Source organism: Tursiops truncatus, chromosome 19, assembly GCF_011762595.2.
Source record: "Tursiops truncatus isolate mTurTru1 chromosome 19, mTurTru1.mat.Y, whole genome shotgun sequence".
Classification (NCBI taxonomy): domain Eukaryota; kingdom Metazoa; phylum Chordata; class Mammalia; order Artiodactyla; family Delphinidae; genus Tursiops; species Tursiops truncatus.
Genome location: NC_047052.1, coordinates 30,086,902 through 30,108,140, shown reverse-complemented (window position 1 = coordinate 30,108,140; position 21,239 = coordinate 30,086,902). Strand labels below are relative to the sequence as shown.

The 21,239-nt window shown below is 45.8% G+C and overlaps 1 protein-coding gene across 4 annotated transcripts in view; it reads left to right on the top strand.

The window, feature by feature from the left end:
• The window catches only part of FTO (FTO alpha-ketoglutarate dependent dioxygenase), a 372,655-nt gene extending 359,342 nt beyond the window's left edge, over positions 1 to 13,313 (top strand). For 3 of the 4 annotated variants that reach the window (XM_019932532.3, XM_073795580.1, XM_019932533.3), the window contains exon 9: positions 12,931 to 13,313. In XM_019932532.3, coding sequence (XP_019788091.1) covers positions 12,931 to 13,084 — 154 coding nt within the window. In that variant the 3' untranslated portion in view covers positions 13,085 to 13,313. The remainder of the gene's footprint in view (positions 1 to 12,930) is intronic. The other variant, XM_073795581.1, reaches the window with a different exon arrangement.
• Positions 13,314 to 21,239: the final 7,926 nt, after the last annotated feature.

Here is a 21,239-nt window from a genome sequence, read left to right as displayed (position 1 = left end):
GGAGCCATTTATTATCTCTAATCTTGAAATGGCAGCTTAGAGAATCCAAGGATTCTTGGGCTAGGGTGGAATAGTGCCCAGAGGGGTCCATGATACACATATGTTATCTTGAGGGGATAAGAACTTGCCTGCAAAAATACTTTTTGGATCAGAGTAACAGTGACTGGTAGTACTTCCAGTTCTACCAATAGAGGAAGTGCAGTTTTGTAGAAAAATGCTGAACTAGCAAATGACCTAAGCTTTAGTCCCAGCTACGTGTCTTAGCAGCCATGTGACCCGGAGCAAAGCCTGCACGTCCTAATCTCCCCAACTGGGACAGCACCTTTATTTCCTACCCTAGTAGTGAGGGTCACATGAGATAAGGTATGTGAAGGTAAACCATAATATTTATATGTAAAATCCCAGTTTTTAAAAGATGGGAAGAACCTCAGGGGTTGTCTAACCCAACCTTTCATTTTACAGATCTGAGTACTGATGGCCAAGAAAGTCCAGGTTTTGCCCAAGGTCACAGGATAGGGTAGTGGTGGAGCTGGGGCTTGAGTTCCCAGACCAATTTTATTCCTACCATCTCATCCTCTTTGTCCATGAATGAGATATTGTTATTATTTCTCCTTTGGTTGTGCCTTTGCATTTCCTGTCTTTATCATAAAATTGGTGATATTGCAGAGAGATTAGTCCTGCCTTAAGGAAGTACAGTTGGAAGTTCAGACGCAAGTTGCTTTCAGTCATCTGTGCATCGCACCGTATTTACTGTGGCTACAATGGGGCAGACTTTAGGCTTGGAGGATATAGCAGTGAGTACATCAGAGATCCCTGCCTTCAGGGAGCTTATCTAACACACACACACACACACACACACGCGCGCACACGCACACACACACACACACACCCTAGATGGTATCAAGTGTGTGGAGAAAAATGGGGCAGGAAAAGAAGATGGGGAGTGGGGAGTGCTGGGTTGGGTAGGTAGGAAGGGGAGATGCTGCTGTCTTACGTAAGATAGTCAAGGAAGGCCTTACTGATTGGATTATGTTTAAGTGGTGACCTGAAGTAATAGGGGAGCGAGCCACATGGATATCTTAGTGGAAGAGTGTTCAAGGCTGAAGAACAGCAGGTATTCGAGCGCTCTGGAATACCTTTGCCTGTTCAAGGAAGAGCAAATCAGCCAGTACGACTGGAGCAAAGTGAGTAATGGAACAAGTGGAAGGAGAGGCCAGAGGATGGGGGATGACCGGGGCGGGGAAGCCGTAGGTCACGAAGCGACTTGTGGACTATTGTAAGAATTTTGACTTGGACTCGGTCTTTAAACGAGTGCAAAGCAGAAATTCTTCAGAAGACTGGGATGCCCTTGATCAGTTGACATTCTGCTTTGACCCACCATTTTCTCTCTAATTCCTCATTTGGACTGCCCCCCCACCCCGTTGGTTTGTGGCTCCACCAAGTGTTCTTTGTAAGTGCTCTTGACCTATTAGTGAATGTTCTTAAAGGAGAGAAAAGAAACAGAGGCCCAGTAGCTTCGTGTTCTGTATAAGGTTAAAATAAACTTGGGAGATGCTTCCCGGCATCCAAAAACCAATTAAGCAGGTTACTTGGAAGTATTTCTAAAAACAGCAGCACAGTGGAAACAGACTGACAGGTGAGCAGATGGGAGGACCATCGACTCAAATTTATTTCACAGCTTACAACTCAAATGAGCGTTCCAAAGTCAGAACAGCTGGCCTTTTATTCGGTAAGCCATTGTCCTTTGCTTTGCTCGTCTCTCAAGAGTAGGAATGGATTTTGCTCCAGTGGAAGTTTGTCCATCCGTCTTTGACTTTGCAGGGGAAAATCCTTTGTAGAAAACAAGCTCTTGATGTAAATCAGATTTCTCTGTAACGTCTGCTTCTTTCATGGGTTATGAAGTTTCTGGATTCTGGAAATCGATGGCGTTGGCCTCTTAGCTTTCATTTTCATAACCGTATTCATTACCTCTGTGCCTACTGTTATCTGATTCTGAGTAAATGGAATTTAACCAAGTAATCAAAAAGCAAAAGTCTTCAGGTTTGCAAGAAGAAACATTTTTTTAAACGATATAGTGCATCTGAAAATCACAGCTGCCTTGAATTTCTGATTGTAAGTTATTCTGGAATCTTTCTGAAGTTTGAGACTGTCCTGTGCAAACTTTGCTTAAGTTTCAAGCAACAGGGAAGTCACGAAATTTGGAAAGGGTTATCTTTTGTCAATCATGGTCCTTTGTGGGGTACCGTGCTGACAGAGGATGGAGGAGAGACCGTATTCTATGGCTGAAAGGAGGGCTTGATACTACCCAGTGGGGATTTTGTTCCAATAATTGCATCAAATTGGACCTTCTGCCATGTTGCAGGTATAGCATTAATATTACTCATTAAGTCATATGCCTGTATGCTTCCCTCCCAACGGCAGAGGCACTGGCAGAATATATTTTCTTCCAAAGTGTTTGTTTTCATTGTTGCCCTTTAAAAATAATGAGTTCATTCTATTCCCTTGCAAGGAAAGTTACTCTAGACTGCTTTGAAATTGTATATCTTTTGTTGAGCACCTTTCTGCAGTGGTTCCATAGCTTTGTGTGCTGGGGAACCCAACCCGGCCTCTCTTAAAACTCCCAACCAAGCTGCCTCAGACTTGATTCATATAATCGTCCAGCCGATTTGACCTTTATATTGTTACCCTTGGCCAGGTAGAAGTCATGCAAGTTTCAGATGACCCTATCATGTGACCAGAGATCAAAGGTCAGCAGCTCCTAAATGTTCAGCTGTCAAGGTAGCCCATTCATCACTCTCATTATGTAACTGACAAGCTGACAAATGAACCTGGGGATAAAATTGTTCTCAACTCTTTACCTCCTGGATTTACACCCCCGTGTTGGGCCAAGCAGTCTCCGATGTTAAGTGGTTCCACGGGCCTGCTGGAGTCCCTGAAGTAGGGGGAGGGACTCCAGGAGTACTGTTCTCTGTGCCAGACCTTGTGAAGTCACCAGTTACCTACTTAGGCAGCCACGTTGCAGGTCTACAAGAACTGACCGTGAGCCTGGTGTCCTCTGAAAGGGAGGTGAGTTTAATGTGAGTCCTCTGTGGACCCAAAGACGCCCATGTGTCCCCCCCACCCACCCACATACCACCTTCAGCATCTTTGTGGTAGGTTCAGATGGTGCATGTTTTCACAAACTGGCTCAGTCTGAAGAGCCTCGTGTGAAAATTCACATGGACAGGACCCTCCTCCAGGGAGTCTAGCTTGGGGCTAGGTGCCTTTGGAAAACTGTTTATAACCAGGACCCAAACTGATTCTCTTGAGGTCTGTATTTTGGAACAGTACAAAGAGCTTGAGATTAGGAATCAGACAATTTTGCCAAATCCTGACTCTATCCTTTCTTTAGCTGTGAATTGGACAAGCTATTTAATCTTCTGGACCTCCATTTTCCATTTGAGGACATACGTTTAATTAGAAGACTTATACAGTGCCTGACACTTAGTAGATATGATGGGCTATTTTTAATGTTTCTATCAGCATTATTACTATTCCTTTGGTCTGAGAGATGTCATCAGGGAGGCATTGGCACGAGAGAATTGCTTTATAGTATCTCCCATAGCAATAAAAACCTCTGAAAAACTTATAAGGGCAGAACGGTAAGGAGATGTGAGGATTACACAGTATAATTACGTAGGTTGGGAAGAAACCCTAAAGAAGGCAGCAGATGGTACAGTAGAAGGGAGAAGGGCATGGCATCCCCCTGGACCCCGAAAGAAAGAACAGAGATGCCTATGGGCCATTCTGTTACCAAAAAGTGTTCCTGATTTTTAGACCAGTAAGAGGTCTTGTGACCTTGTCTCTTCATCTCTTGACCCCTTGGAGGTACTATCTGAGCACCTTACCCCTCACCCCAGGGGCCTCTCTTCTCTGGTGGAGTCTTTGCCACAGGTCAGAGGAGCTATTAGCGGTGACCTGGAGTGGGACAAAGCCTTGCTTCCATACGCTAGGAGGACAGGGAACCCTGGTCAAAGGAAATTCCTTCTTGGATCCCAAGTAGGAACTCTAAATGTTCATTTTCCTCAAACAAAACCAGACACCCTGCTATTCATGGCCACTGGGCTATATAATATATTAATATTATATTTCAGAGAAATTATAGGTAATACTGGTGTTGAGGAGAAGAATTAGGAGCGATGAGAACCATTATTTACATGGAAAATGGTGAGTTCCAAACCAATGTGGAGAGCACAGTTATTTGCAGCAGCTGGGCTTGGCCTGGGCTGTTCTCTGTGCTGCTCCCTTCTCCTCCCAATGAGGGAACAGTATAGGTTCACAGCAGGTACTCCACAAGCATGCTGATTGACTGACTGAGATCTAGACAGCAGGGTTTATCCATACTGAACAGCACAATGATTTCTTGCAAAATGGCTGGTTATCCAGATGGCTGAATGGCATTATCCTGGTATTCAAAAGCATTTGGGGGATATTTGGCTTTTAGAGCAGCTAAGCAAGCTCTTCTATCAGGCTTCTCCCTTCTTCCCTGAAATGTGAAGCCAAAAGTAGATTTTTAAATAACCAGAAGTTAAGTCGAGTCAAGCTTCTCAAGTGGTCATGGCTGAAAAAATAGTACCTGCTAAAAAGGTATATTGACCCACCCCATCCCCCCCAAAAAAAGCTGACCCATGGGCCAAAGTGTGGCTTTTCCTCACTCTGATGTGTGTTGACTTTACTGATCTGAGAACATTAACATGTGAGTCAGAGGCAAGAGGTTAAAAGCCTTTGAAAGAGAAAGTGAGAGTGTCCTTTGTTGGACCTCACTCAGGAGTTGGTTTTGCTTAGTGGTTCTGCAGTAGGTAAACTGAGTTATACAAATCAAACAAGCTGATTTCATACAACCACCTTAGTCAAAGTAGACCATCGTGATTCGTATGACAGGGCAGCTCTTTCTTTGTCAAGTTGTCCACAGAGCCGTGATGGCAGTAACACAAAGTCCAAGAAGACAAATGATAAATTCATTCACTCACTCTTCTCTTTTCAAAGCATTTAAAGTCTCAAGGGTAGATGATTATAAACAGGTCTGCATGCTCGCCTCACCTCTAAGACAGATTATTTGGAACAAAGTCTGGTGAGACCATGAAAAACAGTACAATGGAGTAGGCTCTTACTCAAAGTGAGATTTGAAATGTGGTGTTTAATGCAGACATCATGGAGAGTCAGAATTATTCATGGAATCCCTTAAATGGTACATAAAGTACTATTAGGGAGTTAGATCCCGTGTTATATGAAAAAATACTTCTTTTTTTATATATATAAATTTACTTATTTTGGGCTGCATTGTGTCTTCATTGCTACGTGCGGGTTTTCTCTAGTTGTGGCGAGCGGGGACTACTCTTCGTTGCAGTGCATGGGCTTCTTGTTGCGGAGCACAGGCTCTAGGCACATGGGCTTCAGTAGTTGCAGCACATGGGCTCAGTAGTGGTGGCGCACGGGCTTAGTTGCTCCGTGGCATGTGGGATTTTCCTGGACCAGGGCTCGAACTCGTGTCCCCTGCATTGGCAGGCAGATTCTTAACCACTGTGCCACCAGGGAAGCCCCAATACTTCTCTTTTAAATATTGGAATAACTCTGTGTGGCAAGATGCTACGATTTTACTGGGCCCAGAGAACCTAAGAACAGAGAACATGCAGGTCCCACATTGGTCTAGAGCTCCCTCCACAGCATAGAAGCCCATTGAGATTGTTGCCCCTTTACATCATTATTTCCCACTTTCTTCATGCTGGTCCTGGCAGTTGCGTTTTACAGGTTAAATGTAGATTTGATGTGATATCACATCAGGGTTTTCTACTTGAGTGAAGCCTCTTAAGCCTTGGTGCTGGTTTACACCTTTGAGGGAATGTGTTGTGATGTGGCTGATACCCTAAAACAGCCTTCTGTTTGACATGAACCAGGATGACAGTCAACTCCTCACTGTAAGTGAAAATTCCAGAAAAAAACTCTGACTTGGAGAAGACTGGATATTTTCTGATGAAGTTGTGAGTCTAAATTGCTCTAGTCTTTTGGGACTTTCCTGGCGGTCCAGTGGTTAAGACTTCGCCTTCCAATGCAGGGAGTGTGGGTTCGATCCCTGGTCAGGGAACTAAGATCCCACATGCCTCGTGGCCAAAAAACCAAAACATAAAAAACAGAAGCAATATTGTAACAAATTCAATAAAGACTTTTAAAATGGTCCACATCAAAAAAAAAAATCTTAAAAAGAAAGTGTGATGTCTTTCACACTTATTTTTTTTAATGCATTCTTTTTAAGGGCTGTGTGATATTTCATTATCTGGTTGCACATATTTTATTCTTTTTTTTTTCACACTTATTTTTAAGCATTACACGCCCCCGGCCAATGTTGCCTAATCTGCTGTGTTTTAAAAATAGAACTTGTGTCACATAGGAAAGGACTACATTTGTGCAGTAGTCTACATATTTTAAAAGGCTTTTATATTTTTATATATATTATTTAATTTTTATCTTCTCAAAGTCCAGTGAACCAGGGAAACATGAACTTCGTGTAACAGTTGAGGAAAGTAAGAGGTTGGGAGGTTTTTCTCAGGGTCACTCCAGGAATACAGTTGACCCTTGAGTAAATTTGAACTAAGAAGGTCCCCTTATACATGGGGTTTTTTTCAATAAATATAGTCAGCCCTCTGTATCTGTGGATACAGAACCCAAGGATACGGAGGGCCAACTGGAAGGGATTTGAGCATCCACGGATTTTGGTATGCAAACTGGGGGTCCTGGCACGAGTCCCCTGAAAATACTGGGGGATGACTGTATAATTAGAAGTAGTTTATGCTCTTAAAAGATGAAGATGTATCTTTTACTTCTATAGATGATAGACGCTTACGCTATGAGAACCTCAGAGTCATTAGAATGAAGAGAAAGTTTTGTCAGTCATTTGCTGTAATTATTGTCACAGGAACATGAAAAAAAAAGCATTTTGCTCCTTTCTTTCCCCGGAAATGGTTTGGAATCTCCTGAATATCTACGTTTGGCAAGAATAGCTAAGTAATCAGGGGATAGCACCCATTTTGGTCCAAATGGGAATCCATGAGAAAGATGGAATGTGGTGGAAAGGACAGCCAGCCAGATGTCCAGGGTCTGCGCAGCCCCGCTCTCCCACCTGCCATTGGATTAATCTGGGGAAAGACAGCCCTCACGTCAAATGTGGTTCAGGTACCTGCCTCCCCATCTCTCTCAGGTTATTGTGAAAATTGAATAAATCAGTGCTGCATATTAAGATTCTTCGAGATGCTTAAACAATGTATGGAATGTACTTATTTTAATCAGGAGTTACTCTCTTCTTTCACATTAAAGAATTCTCTCTTAGGAGTTCATTTTTTTTGTCTCCTCAATGGCCTGTGCTTGGTAATATTTCTCCATCAAGTTCTAGTTTTTTGTACTTTTTTTTAAAATTTATTTATTTTTATTTTTGGCTATGTTGGGACTTCGTTTCTGTGCGAGGGCTTTCTCTAGTTGTGGCAAGCAGGGGCCACTCTTCATCGCGGTGCGCGGGCCTCTCACTGTTGCGGCCTCTCTTGTTGCGGAGCACAAGCTCCAGACGCGCAGGCTCAGTAGTTGTGGCTCATGGGCCTAGTTGCTCCGTGGCATGTGGTATCTTCCCAGACCAGGGCTCAGAACCCGTGTCCCCTGCATTAGCAGGCAGATTCTCAACCACTGCGCCACCAGGGAAGCACTACTTTTTTTTTTTTTTTAACGCCTGTTTGTCCCAATGAATCTTTTAGCAGGAACCATTTCTCCCAAAATCTTTATCATTTCATCAAGAGTAATGGAAATGTTACCTGTCCTTCTTTATTTGTTGCAAAATTTAGGGACGAGGAGGAAGACCGTACATGTTTTCTTAAAATCGATGGCCAGCACATTACTGTAAAACCTATTGATTAAAAACACAAAGTATAATGTTAGTCATTTAGTCTGTGAAGTGATGCAATAAGGGAAGAAATTTATTCTCTGGCTCTTGCATTAACCTTTTATTGACTACTTGCATACCCATAATTAACACACACTTTAGCTAAAGTGGTTAATTTCAGCATGGCGACCAGTGTTCACTAATGTAGCTGCGGTCCTCATCCTCCAAATGTAAGTGTAGCCCTGGGGGAATCAGCAGGCAGTGGGGCCCTGCGTGAGTTACACCTGGGAGAGGAGAGGAGGGGAACCTCTGGACAGTCGGCTGACAGGCCAGCCGACGTGACACCTTTCAACTGCTTCCTGTTACGTCACTAGGTCATTCAGGGAGAACCACTCCCAAGTAGCAAGAGTTTTGAGGGTAGCTACAGAGTCCTTTGAATTGAAATAATGTGAATTTGGGAGGGAGAGAGATGAAGCATATATTATTTTCCATAGCTCCCCTTGCAATGCCACATAAAAGGAACAGGGTTTTCTGAGTAGATCTGAGTTTATTTGTTAACCCTTTAGGATGGGAGTAGAGAGCACAAGGTTGAAAGGGGAAACTGTAGCTTCCTTACTGTTTAGCTGAGTTTCTTACTGTTTGTCTGCGCTCAGAATGATCTGCTATCCTTGATAAAGAAATTTTTAGGGAAATTTTTTTAACTTTCTTTAGAAAGGTCATCCAGCTCTGGTCATTAAAACTGGCTTATTTTTATTTTTATTTTATTTTATTATTATTTTTTTTTTTGCGGTACACGGGCCTCTCACTGTTGTGGCCTCTCCCGTTGCGGAGCACAGGCTCCGGACGCACAGGCTCAGCGGCCATGGCTCGTGGGCCCAGCCGCTCCGCGGCATGTGGGATCCTCCCGGACCGGGGCACGAACCCGTGTCCCCTGCATTGGCAGGCAGACCCTCAACCACTGCGCCACCAGGGAAGCCCTGGCTTATTTTTGCACAAAGGCCAGTGTGGATGACACCAGCGCACTCTTGTTTTCTGGGTAGAAATTTGTCCCCAGTGGAAATATTATTGGAATCGAAAACAAAAGCCAGGGATTTCATGCTTTCACATGATCTCTGCACTGTATCAGCAGCATCTCAGTTTGGAGAGAGGACCATCAACATGCGCCTGGCAGGCAGGGCCACTGCAGTGGATGTTGTAGAAGGCAGGAGGGCACCGAGGGGTGGGACGCATGGCCGGCATATCAGCCAGGACTCTTTGGGTCGCAAGTGACAGAAAAAACGAACTCAAACAATAACAAGCTCGTGCAACTGAAAAAGTCTAGGCATACCTAGCTTCAGGTGAGACTCAAGCCAGCTACTCAAACCGTATCACCCAGGACCCAGCCCCTTGCTGCATGGTAGCAAAATGACTATGGTGGTTCCAGATCACATATCCTGATAGTTCCCAGGCCAGGCGATAAGAAAGCCTTTTCCCTTAGTTCCCAGACCAGTCCTTTGATTTACTCTCTCAGTCTTGCCCTGGAGAGGGTCACGTGCCTCCCCTAACCTCCTCCCTGTGGCTGGGAGAGTAGGATGTACTGATTAGATCAAACCAGTCAAGGCTCTTCCCTGGCTGTAGAGGTGGGGCCAATCTCACTCAAACCACGTGGCCAAGCATAGGGATGGGACGGATTCCCCACAGGAGACTTAGAATCTTCTTTGTGGGAAACTTGGGAAAAGACACAAGACAGCCAGTGTCCACCACCATCAGGACTCCTAAAACATTTCCTAAGAGAACTCAGGGCCCCTTGATTTGGCGAGAGCTACAGAGCATGCGTGCTGAGAAACGATCCAACTTTATTTCCGAGAAATGCCAAGTCAACCTGAAACAACTGCTGCTCAGACAGTCCAACGACAGCACCTGTTATGAATTCTGGGTCTTCAGGAGCAACTGCTAAGTCTTTCTGAATCTGAGCATTTTCGCCTGTCACTGGAGAGTTGTAGCAGCTTGAACACATAAGCCTCGGCGTCCTGGAACGTCACATTGTGATGGGATTCAGCCCCAGGCTCAATCTGCTTCAAGCCAGAAAGAGCTGCTTCTGGTTCTCCAGAGCTGCCCCCAGTCCAGTTAGCTGAACTGGTGGACTAGGCCACCCAGTCAGTTAGCTGAAGGGAGGGGACAGTCACAGGTACAATAGGCAGCCCTCTTGTTGGCATCTCCCATTGTCGCTGGCACTCGTAGTAGAAGTAACGATAGCAACAATAGTATTTAATAATTACTGAGGGCTCCCTATGTGCCAGGCACTGTGCTAAGTACTTCTCATGTGTTAATCCATTTAACCTCCACAACAAGCCCATAAGTAATGTACTGTCATCGTCATCACCGTCGTCAGTATTCCCACGTGACAAGTAAGAAACTGAGGCTTGGTGAGGTTAAGAAGCTTGCCCAAGATGTCATGCCCCAGGGAAGCAGCAGCTCCTGGTGTCCGGAGAACGTCTTTACCACTGTGCTTCCCCATCTTAGGAAATTAAGATGGAAGAGAGGCAGAATGAGGGAATTGAGCAGGAGAAATTGAAACCTAAAGGGAGATACGCCTTCAAGTCATTCTCAAGCCTTTTCTTTTTCAGTCCCCCCATCCGGCATGATGTTGAATTGGACAATGTGCTTTGAGTTGGGGGTGACTGTGCTTCCTTGCAGGTGAAGGCATTACCTCAACAGCAAGCCCTCTGTGGGGCGCAGTCGTGACCATTGAGAAACTGGCGAGGAGCGCTGGGCATTAAAGGAAGAGTTTTAAAGTGATCTTGAAAGACCTGAATTAAGGCCCTGAAGAGACCAAACAAGGGGTTCTAGCTCTAGCCCAGAGGGAAGCAGTGGGTACGCACAGCTCCTAGCCTCTCAGGGCCGGCATGAGAAGGAGGTAGTACCCACACCGGCCAGTCCTTCCATGGGAAGAACAGTAGAAAATCAGAGCAGCTTCACCCAAAAGAAAACTGGGTGGGCTTGGGAAGCTTGTACAATACAAGTGTAAGCGAACTTCTGCAGGAGGTGTTACCATTTTTAATACTTTCTCAAAATAAGGGGGCAAAACGCACTGCCAGGTGAAAAAGCATCTCTGTTGACTTTTGACAAACCTTATGCTATTCAAGGTGGATCAGCACTTATCACAGCCCTTTAATCTGCCAACCAGGGTAGTGTGTGCACAGATCGTTTACCCGCCGTGAGATGGAAAGGCTCAATTTGGAATAACTCTCCCTACCTGGTAAATTGAGCCTTACCCTCTGATTCTGAGGCAGAGAGAAAGAACAATTTAAAAAGCTTTGCAGAGTTCCTTTGTAATTAGTCGCAGCTTCCCTTGAATATTAATTTCCCCCAGCCCTTTCATGTGATTTAGAGACTGTCTCTAGAACTGCAGAGATGCACCCACTGCAGTGAGGGGCAACATCTCAAACACCTATTATTATTAAGTACTCTGCAGAACGTGCCTCTGTCTTCAGTTCTGTGTGGGCTTATCAGTGCAAACAGTTTAATATTTATGCTAAGAGGATTGTCAAAAGCAGCTTCTGTTGCTTTAATTCTTGTTTTAAATAAATAATGAGAACATTTAAACACATTACTCTTCTTGGGGCCCTGAGGTCAGCTAATCTTATTATTTATGAAGTGATGTGCTACATAATAGTACTTAGTGCATGTTAACAGACGCTATTATCAGGGTCCGATGCGGAGAGCTGAAGATATATTGGAATGTTATGTGTAATGTACGACGGATTGAGTGCACAGGATGCCAGGATAGCAATTAACCACCCGAGAAAATAGGTGTAAAGTTGAAGTATGTTTTCCCATGGGGATCCCCTCACCATTAATAATTCCCCAGAGGAGAAGATGTCCTTTAGTTAGGAGCCTGCTCGACCATCAGGCTTGGAAATAGGTCCAGGATGGTCCATTCTTTGATCTCTTCATCATAGTTAGTCCTACACGGAAGACAGAGGATGGGTAGGACCCCTTTTTAATTGATTTAGAGAACAATGCCAAGAAGGTCAGGTGGGGTGGGGAAGGACCACGCAGCTCTCCCAGATGTACTCAGAGTATTTCTTTTCGGTGCATACACTGTCACCGCCACGTGCTCCAAGAGAGTAGAGAAACTGTTCGTTTCTTACTGCAATTTGTGTTTTCTTCTGTCTGATCATCACTTTTCAGATACATAAAGCCAAAGCCACTGAGTTTTCCCAGACCAATTTCCAGTAAGCTGTGGTCTTTCGGCAAGGTAGATGCCTGCCAGGGTGCGATGATGTCGCCCCAACTTTTTTCCTACGAGGCTATAATTTAGTTGCGTATGATAATTAATTTCTCTACTATTGATGAATAATCCATTTAATAAAAACCGTGATTTAAGTGTTTTCCTTAGGGAGTCACTCTTGCTAGCCTCTTAATTTAATTTTGTGGAAGTTTTCTCCACCTATTCATCAGTGGAAATGATTATTAACCTCTATTTGCATATATCCTTATAAATCGGTCTCTCCTTGGAGTGCCTTTTTCTGAGCACAGCAGGCTGGGACACTTGTAAATCTCTGGGATCTCCAAAGTCAATCCCGGTCTGTAATATTGTTTAATCTATTCTTGGACGTTTTAATGCAGTAAATTCAATTTAATCTTTCCCAGTAATCTAGTAATACATGGAAATCCCGCAAACAGTTAAATCTGATAATGGCTTAATCACACACTTTAAATAACAGTCGAGATAATGAAAAAATAATTCACCATTTTAAAGGCAGAGTAACTGAATTTCCCCGATGATTGGCTTCTACAAAGCCATTAGAGGTAATACAGATCTGGGCAGTGGAAAAAATAAAGACGTTCCAGCACCATAAAGAACAATTCTTCCTTCTTATAAACACACCTGCTTTCTGCCGCCCAAACTCACCCTTGTGTACCATCACCACCGTCATAGCGGATCGTCACTGGGGCATTTGGCAAGGTCGCCCCAAGTTGCCCATGAGTTTGGGTCTTCCAGGCATTTCCTCCCAGGGGTAAACTGCCTGTTCTTCCTCTTGCAGGTGCCAGTCCCGAATTGCCCGAACTCTACCTGCGGATCAGAAGCCAGAGTGCCGGCCGTATTGGGAAAAGGATGATCCTTCGATGCCTCTGCCGTTTGATCTCACAGATATCATTTCCGAGCTCAGGGGTCTGCTTCTGGAAGCCAGACCCTAGAGAAAGAGCACAAGTCTTAGGTGGAGGAGCAAAGGCTGCCTTTGACTTCTCTCCTCCAACCTTGTCATGGGCTTAGGCAAGGGGATTATGGGTAGACTGGGCCTTGGGATTGTAGACCCTGGGTCCCAGTTGGAAACAGCTAGGGAATGGAGCCCATGAATATTAAAATGTTTAAAAGTGACACAGGGTTATAGTGATTTGGTATTAAACAAGAACCTCCAACCCCCAAGGCTGTTCTCCACTTGGATTTTTAATGTGAGCCATTCCACTCCCAAGGCCTGAGAAGCGACCAAGGTGAGCCTGGCCTGTGGCAAAACCTAACCTACTTTCCTCCTTCCCAAACCTTTGCAGAGACTCTGCAGGGGATGGCTCTCGGGTCATCTAGGGGAAGACCGAATTTAGAGACATTTAGCCCATTTTCTCACCACACCCTGTAGAGGCTACGCTGTTCAGTATGGTAGCCACTAGGTAGATGGGGCTCCTTAAATTTAAATTCCATTCTAATCGTAATTAAAAATTCAGTTCCTCAGTTGCACGAGCCACATTTCAAGTGCTTAGTAGCTATGTGTGGCTAGTGACTGCTGTATTGGACACAGAACATTTTCATCATTGTAGAAAGCCCTCCCAGACAGCACTTCTATCAAAAGTTTGAGAGCGGGAGATTCTGTTTTCGCGTTCTCTGTAGCTGCTCTCCCCACAGGCGAAATAAATTAAAAGAGAAATGCCTCGTTGAAGAGTAGCCTCTTTCCCTTCTCTAGGACAGCCTGGGTTATGAGCCCTGTACTCTGCACATAAGAATGGAGCAGTGTTGAAGATTAAAATAAAGTTGACATCCTGTCTTGAGGAAGTTTCCCTGATCTAATGGAAGAGACACAGTCCTATTTACATTGCTTCCTGATTTTAGCCAGCATACTACATGTTGTTTCATAATTCCCCCGTTCGCACATAACGATGGGTAGCATTGGGGCTTGAAGAACCCTAGTGCCCATCCTGCTGATGTCAGGGCACCAGAGAGACGATGAAGAGGTTAAAACTTGGGCTTGGGTTTTCGAGTGCCTGGATCTAAATGCCCAGTAGCTTGGGACTTTTGGTGTGTTACTGTGCCTTGGTTTTCTCATCTGTATAATGGGGATACTATAGGCACCAACTCATAAGGCGGAGATGAAATGAAATAACTTAGCTGCAGACTTAGAACAATATCTGACACATAGTTAAATACCCAGTAAATATTAGTAGTATTATATGTCAGTAAGTGACCTGCTGTAGGCATTTTCCCCTCCCTTCCTCAATCTTGGTGCCAGTTGTGTCTTGTGGTGCCCTGAACCCACCTCTCCCTTTTGGGCCTGGCTCCCGACCTTTGGTGACCCTGGAAATCATGAGAATAGTTAGCCCCCCTCCCCAGCCTGTCACCTTCTTTGTAGTTGTTTGCAGTAGTTGGAAAGCTGAGGAGCTTTTTTGCCCCTTGAGAGGTGCGCTGAGAACCAGGCTCTCTCCCGCCAGCAGAATCTCGCTGGTTCAAGGTATGGGCTCATTCACATGGAGTCAACCCCAGGGAGTTCACGTCACACAAAGCAGGCGGGGTTTCCTCATCTTGAGACTCTTCGTAGACACTGGATGAATTCCCTGATGTCTTTAAGCCTCAGTCTCCCCGTCAGTGAACGATGGAGCGCTGCCTCTCAGGGTTGTGGGAGAGATGAAATGAAATCACGTAGGTAAGGAGTGCAGGGCGCGCAGAAGTCACCGGCTGGGCAGCCTTGGGGCCATCTAGCCTGGTGTTCTATTTCACCCCCCCAGTGTCTCTTCCTTGTCATAGTTCACTAGGTGCCAATATTCAAAAATTGGGAGATTTCATGTAAAATAAAAATGTGTGCATCCTCTTCAGAATTCAGAACATCTGGCAGCCCTAGGCCTCCATCCTGGCATGGCAAAGAGCTAGGTAGCGTCCTCTCAGGCAGGGCGTGAACCCTCTGTGGCCCCCGTTGCTCCCAATTACCATTTATTGTGAACCTGACTGGCGTTACGCCTTCGTGTCGGCACCCTCCAGACCTGCTTGCTTGCATCCCTAGAGTAGAAATGAATAATAATGTTGAGTGCTTACCCCCATATATGTGTATTACTATCGAGCTATATTTGTGGACTGCTTGTACCAATAGGTCATGTACATCATAAAACATGCATAAACAATAAAAATACTGAAAGGATGAGATAAGAAACCAAGAGAGGTCCTGCTATTTTCTCCTTGCACACCAGCAGGTGGGCCTGCTTCCTTGGCCTGGGGGGCGCCCAGGTGGAGAGAGTCCTCGGAGTCCTGCAGGTGGGGGAAGAGCCAGGGGTTGGAGAAGCCACTTCCAGGAGTGAATCCGAAAGGTGAGATCACGTTTGCTCGGAAGAACTGGTGGCTTTCACTAAGCATGAGCTCATCGTGTTTAAGGGTTACATACACTCTCTGAGGAAGTTTCAGGTGGGTAGAAGGAGGAAGGGCAAGAGATGATTTACAAAAAGGGGGGCTTCCCTGGTGGCGCAGTGGTTGAGAGTCCGCCTGCCGATGCAGGGGACACGGGTTCATGCCCCGGTCCGGGAAGATCCCACACGCCGCGGAGCGGCTAGGCCCGTGAGCCATGGCCGCTGAGCCTGGGCGTCCAGAGCCTGTGCTCCGCAACAGGAGAGGCCACAACAGTGAGAGGCCCATGTACCGCAAAAACAAACAAAAAAAAGGGGCTGCTGGGGTTGCTGACAGCCCAGTTCCTGCTCCTCCCCTGTGAACTAGTAAAGGACTTTCCCTGGGACACGGGCCATGTGTATGGTGGAGGAGAGGGAAGCTTTGCCCCTGGGACCACCTTGAGTCAGCGGTCCCCACTGCTTCCTGTAAGGCTTCCGCATCCCTCAGTCCCAGCTATCTTCAGAAAAGTAATCTGAGGAGGTAGATCCCTTTGCACTAAGATGCTACTGACTTCCCCTCCCACAAACCCTTCTTTTTTTTTTTTTTGCGGTACGCGGAGTGTACCTGGGGACTGAGGAAGGGTGGCTTGGATTAGGAGGTCAGGGAATGAGGGTAACGGGGGAAGAGCTTCCCAGGAAAGGCAACAGTGGGGGACGACGGCCCGAGGCTGGAAGGTGCTTAGAGCGGGATGTTCAAGGAAGAAAAAGGACCACTATGGCCGAAGTAGAGAAACAGGGGAGAGTGAGGGAGATGCAGCTGGAGAGGAGGAGGACCTGCCTTTGGATTTGATGTCAAGCACCCCAAGAAACACGAGGGCTCTATGGGGGAGGGGTGGGAATAACTTGATGTGAGATTCTTTTGCTTTTAGATGATCGCTCTGGCTGCTGTCTGGATTCCAAAGGGTCTCAGTCCAAAGGCACTGCTTTCTAACTGGGAGTTTCCCGCATCCTCGGGCCAGATCTTGAGATGGGGAAGATGTCCCGCCAGACCCTCTGAGTGCATGAGGTGGTACCCCCTCCTCCTTTTGCTTCCCCACAGCTCTGCACCCACCCCACCTGCTTTCACAGGCAGCCTCGGCCCAGGGGAGTTCACTAGACAGAAGAGAGGGCGGGGTCATGGCATCGCTCGGGACACAATTTTAGTAATAAGCTTCCAAATCCGTCACTAAACCAATCGAGGGATGCTAGAAATGATATTCCATTGACCCTATTGAACGGACACTCCACATTCATTAGGTTTTTGTGTCTGTGTTTCGAGGGAAGGTATTTTCGAATGCAACTTTTTTTTTTTTTTCCCTGCTCTAGTTAAGGCTGATTTTACCACTGGGCAAATTGCATACATTTGGATCGATGCCACGCTAAATACTGTTTATTTTGGACATCTGTCAGAGGCAAGCCCATGGAAGACGGGGATTCTTATTTGAAAAGGCAATTCTCATCCAAACAGATTGAGAAGGATAGGAGCAGCGCAGATTAAAATGCACTGAAGTGGTAACGCTGTTTATCCAGTTTGCCTTTGTTACTTTGTGATTAAATGGTATTTTTAATTAAGTTTCATTGGGAGCCATAGGTATCTCGGTGGTGAAATCAATTTGACAACCATAAAGGGGGAGGGAAGGCCCAAGAGTGTTGTAGTGATTGCGGCTGCAGGGAGAGCCCGGCCGCTTTGAGAGGCTGGGCCAGGGAAGGGGAGAGGCCAGAGAGGCGGCCAGGGATGATTTCCGGCATGATGGCCAGGGTGTCCATGGCTGCTGCTGCTTTTGGGGAGCCGATTCCAGGGATTGTCAGGAAAAGGGATACACCTGGCTCTCTCGCTTACCCAAGCGACCCCAGTAGATTCCCAGTCTGCCGGGGAACTCCAGGAAAGGTCCAAAGGGTCTGTTTCTCATTTCTCCCTTATTAACAAGGAGAAAGGGTGAGCGCCCCCAGACCCTGTGCTGCAGCTTGGAAGGACCAGACCTCACCCCAGCCTGGCTCCTGAACAGGGCTGCCCCACCATCCTTCATCCCATCAGCCCCTGTTCTCACGGGACAGCGCCCCTTCCTTTCTCCCAGTACCCTGTCAAGGCAACACAATCGATCGATTGATCTTCCAGGTATCAGGCCCAAATCCTCCTCCCACGATGAAAACTAGTCCCCTTGGCACCCCTGCTCTATCTTTCCCATCACCATTGATCAGGTTTTCAGAATCTTCTGATTCCTGGGTGGCAGGAGAAGCTTTTGGTTGCAGAGTCCTGGTTCTGTATGTGATCCTAAGGCCAGCCTCCCTTTCAAGCCTTTGTTTTCTTGTCTGCAAAACGGGGATAATAGTGTGTCTACCACCTAAGGTCGTCGTGAAGGTTAAATAGTTGATGTGTGCGTAAAATGCCTCCAGCTGTGCCTGGCATATACCGGTCTTCAGTGACTTACCAGCTCTAATGATTATTATCCCAGTTTCCTGTGATAACAGTTGTAGCTTCATTCCCCGGGCAAATCACTTGACCTCTCTGTGACTCAGTCTTTGTTTCTGTAACGCCTAGCTCGTTGGACTGTTCTCTCACCGCGATGATTCACATTGTGTCTCCTACTTAGTACCAGAACAATATGTTACCATCCCATTCTATCCCATTTGCTTCTCACAGCTTCCATTTGTCTCTCGGCAGATGGCGTGGACCTTTTTATAAATGAGATACTCTGAAAAATGATTCCTTCATACTCCCCATTACTACAACAGGATTAGGTCACCGTTTGCAATTTTAGATTTGCTTTAAAAATTCTTGCCGTCACCTTTTAATGGATGATCTGTGTTCAACAATTGTTTATTGACTCTGAATGTCTAAGTACCAGGGTCAGTCTATTTGCAGGGGAGGGAAGCATTAATTAACTCCCAGCATCCGATTCAGTGATTCTTTTCCAATGATGCAGTTTGTGACTTTGCTTGCATTTTCTTTTCATCAGTCCTGAAAGAATCGAGGTAAAGTAGTTCCCCCGCACATGTGTGTCAAGCTAAATGGATAACAGCAGATACAGATCTGTTTGCCTGTCTGCACTTGCCTTTAGACAAAATTCATCAATTTTACAAAAGCTACTGACTAAACATGGCACCAGTACAAATAAGCGCTTCTAGCGTGAGGGTTTTCCCGTTGTTTTTAATCTGGTAAAGTGCTGAGGCTTCCTGCTGAGAGATGGGAAGTGCAGGCTTAGGACAGCACTGTGCCCCACAGATGGGGACCGAAAGGTCAAGGCCATTCTACCGGAAGTTTAGGAAAAGCCCAGTGGTTCCGGACCCTGTGTGCTCAGAGTAATCCCAACCCACTAGGTTAGTGACTGCCACAGGAAGCTGCTCCCCACTCATATTAAAGATTAAACAGAGACCACAGATGAGCTAGCCTTTAGTGATGCCACTTTCAAAGGTACCCTTGCTTGCCCTTCCCAGCGTCCGAGACACGAGAGAGAGGGTCTGCAAGCTGCATGAAACTGACAGGAAATACGGGCGCTGTGAAGCCAGTACCTCTCCGGACGGGGACAACATTTGGAAGGACTTTGTAAACACCAAAGCCCTAGGCAAATCCAAGGAAGGAGGGTTATTATTATTTATTTTGTGAAACCAGTTTCATTTGGGTGCGTAATGGAAGAGTTTGCGTCCGTTTATCACTTCTGGTCAGGCAAGGCCAGTCTGACACTTAATGACCTACGGCTCCCTTTTGGGCCAGAGTGTCGCTGCTCTTCCACAAGAATAGTCTCAAAGAGTATTGTTAAGGCCTCTTCTAAAATTTTTTCAGACACCACGCACCCCGCGAAAGCACCTTTCCTGAGTCAAGGAGTGTTCAGCCCTTGCTCAAGTAACCTTGGGGCCTCGGGACGCACGGATGCAGGGAGCAGACTTTCATTTTTTCCTTGCAAATCTGCCTTCCCTAACTGAAAGCGCTTTTTATCCTTTCAAACAGTGTATTCAGTTTTTCACTTTGGAGCAAGCGCAGTTACCCTACCAACCCCGGAGCCCTGAAAGGGCTGAGTCAATTTCTCAGGGCAACTCAAACTCCTGATCGTAACTCATCCAACACAGAAAACAGTACCTCTGGTCACCCTCCCGCCCCTGCCCCCAGCTCTTCAGACAGAGATTTCCAGTTGATTACGCCTTGATTAGAGTCAGGAAAGAAGCAAGCCAGGTATATAGGATTCCCATTGTCCTTCCCTCCTCTGCTCCCGACCAGGGTCAGGCTGAGAGGGCTCTCAGTGAACACTGAACAATCAAGCCCTGTTTACCATGGACGTTTAGTTTTCTTTTCTCGAAATCAAAACAGAGTTTAGTAGGCAGCGTATTTCATACATGCCTCTTGATCAATGGAATGATCTGTCAGAAGCCATTAAAGCCCCCATTAGCTTGAATGCATTCAAAGCTAAGCTATTGGATCATTTAAAGGCCGCGGTGATTGTTTTTAATACACTGTACATTGATTTCTCCCTGTGAGCGGCAACGTAAGTTTGAAACTAACTGTGTATGACTAAGGCTTCATTTACTGTCTCCAGTCCTCTGCAAAAAGCATGGTTTCACTTCGACCAGAAATGTCTGTGTATAGTTTTTAAAGAGATGCAGACCCCGGTAGATTTCCCAAGGTTTAGACTGGGTTGGGTTGGGTTTTTTTCTTTTTTTCTCCCCAAGCTTTCTCCCATTTCTTTGTGCCCACTAAGTGAGCTGTGCGTGCAGAATGGGAGAGGCGTCCCTGCCAACGATCTCGAGTGAAAGGCGGTGTGGGAAATTCTCCTGAAAGCACGAAGCCCCAGTTGAAGCCAAAATCGAAGTGAATTTGACAGCCTTGGGCCAGCTGAAGTCTGTGTCCAGCACAAAGCAACAGAAGTGTGACCGTGTCAGGGCATCCTGGCTGGGGCGTCGTATGTTAAGTGGAAGGTGGAAGAGCCCACCTTTGGCTGCCATATCGCCATCTCTTGGTAGGTTGACCCTTCTGTGCCTTAGCCAAAATGGATTCTTCTAACAAACACTCAGTGATTCCATCCTAAATACCAGACTCTGTGCTAGGAGCACGAGGTTCTGTCCTCAAAGTCCCACTCTTAACCAGAATTTCTGGTCTCAGTCCCCTTGCTTATTTTAATACAGAGCCTGAGAATAAAAGAGTATTTTAGTCAAAGAAGCAATAGTTACCATATTTGCAAAGACATGTAGCCCAAAGAAAAGTTTTTGTACTTTGCGCCCATTTTACAGATGGGGCAATTAAAGCCCGGATGAGAGAAATTAAGTTATTTAAGAATTACAGAAATGGGTTTTCAAGTTTCTGATATATCTTGAGGTTTGGGAAGCATATGAACATTCTTAAACCCACCTCCCAAATAAACCTAAAGTATGTGGAAGAAGAAAGTGGTTCCACCTCCTTTACAAGTACAAGAATGGCCTGCCCTTCCAGTTGCAGCCCAGAAAGGAGAAATTTTGTGAGTCTAGAAAACAGTTTATGTGCCATTAATTTTTTTTCTCTTGGGCCACAAAGGTCCGCAAAATTTTGGTGATATTAACTACCCAAAAAAGCCATTGGAATTTATGGTGCAGGATACTACAATCAGAGGCCAAGTCTTAGCATCCCAAACACTGGCAGGTCAAGCAAAAGTCACAATAGTAAATTCTAGAGCAGGAGTCAGCAAATTATGGCCCACTGCCAAATCTGGCCCACCGCCTGTTTTTATAAATAAAGTTTTACTGGAACACAGCTACACTTGTTTGTTTACAT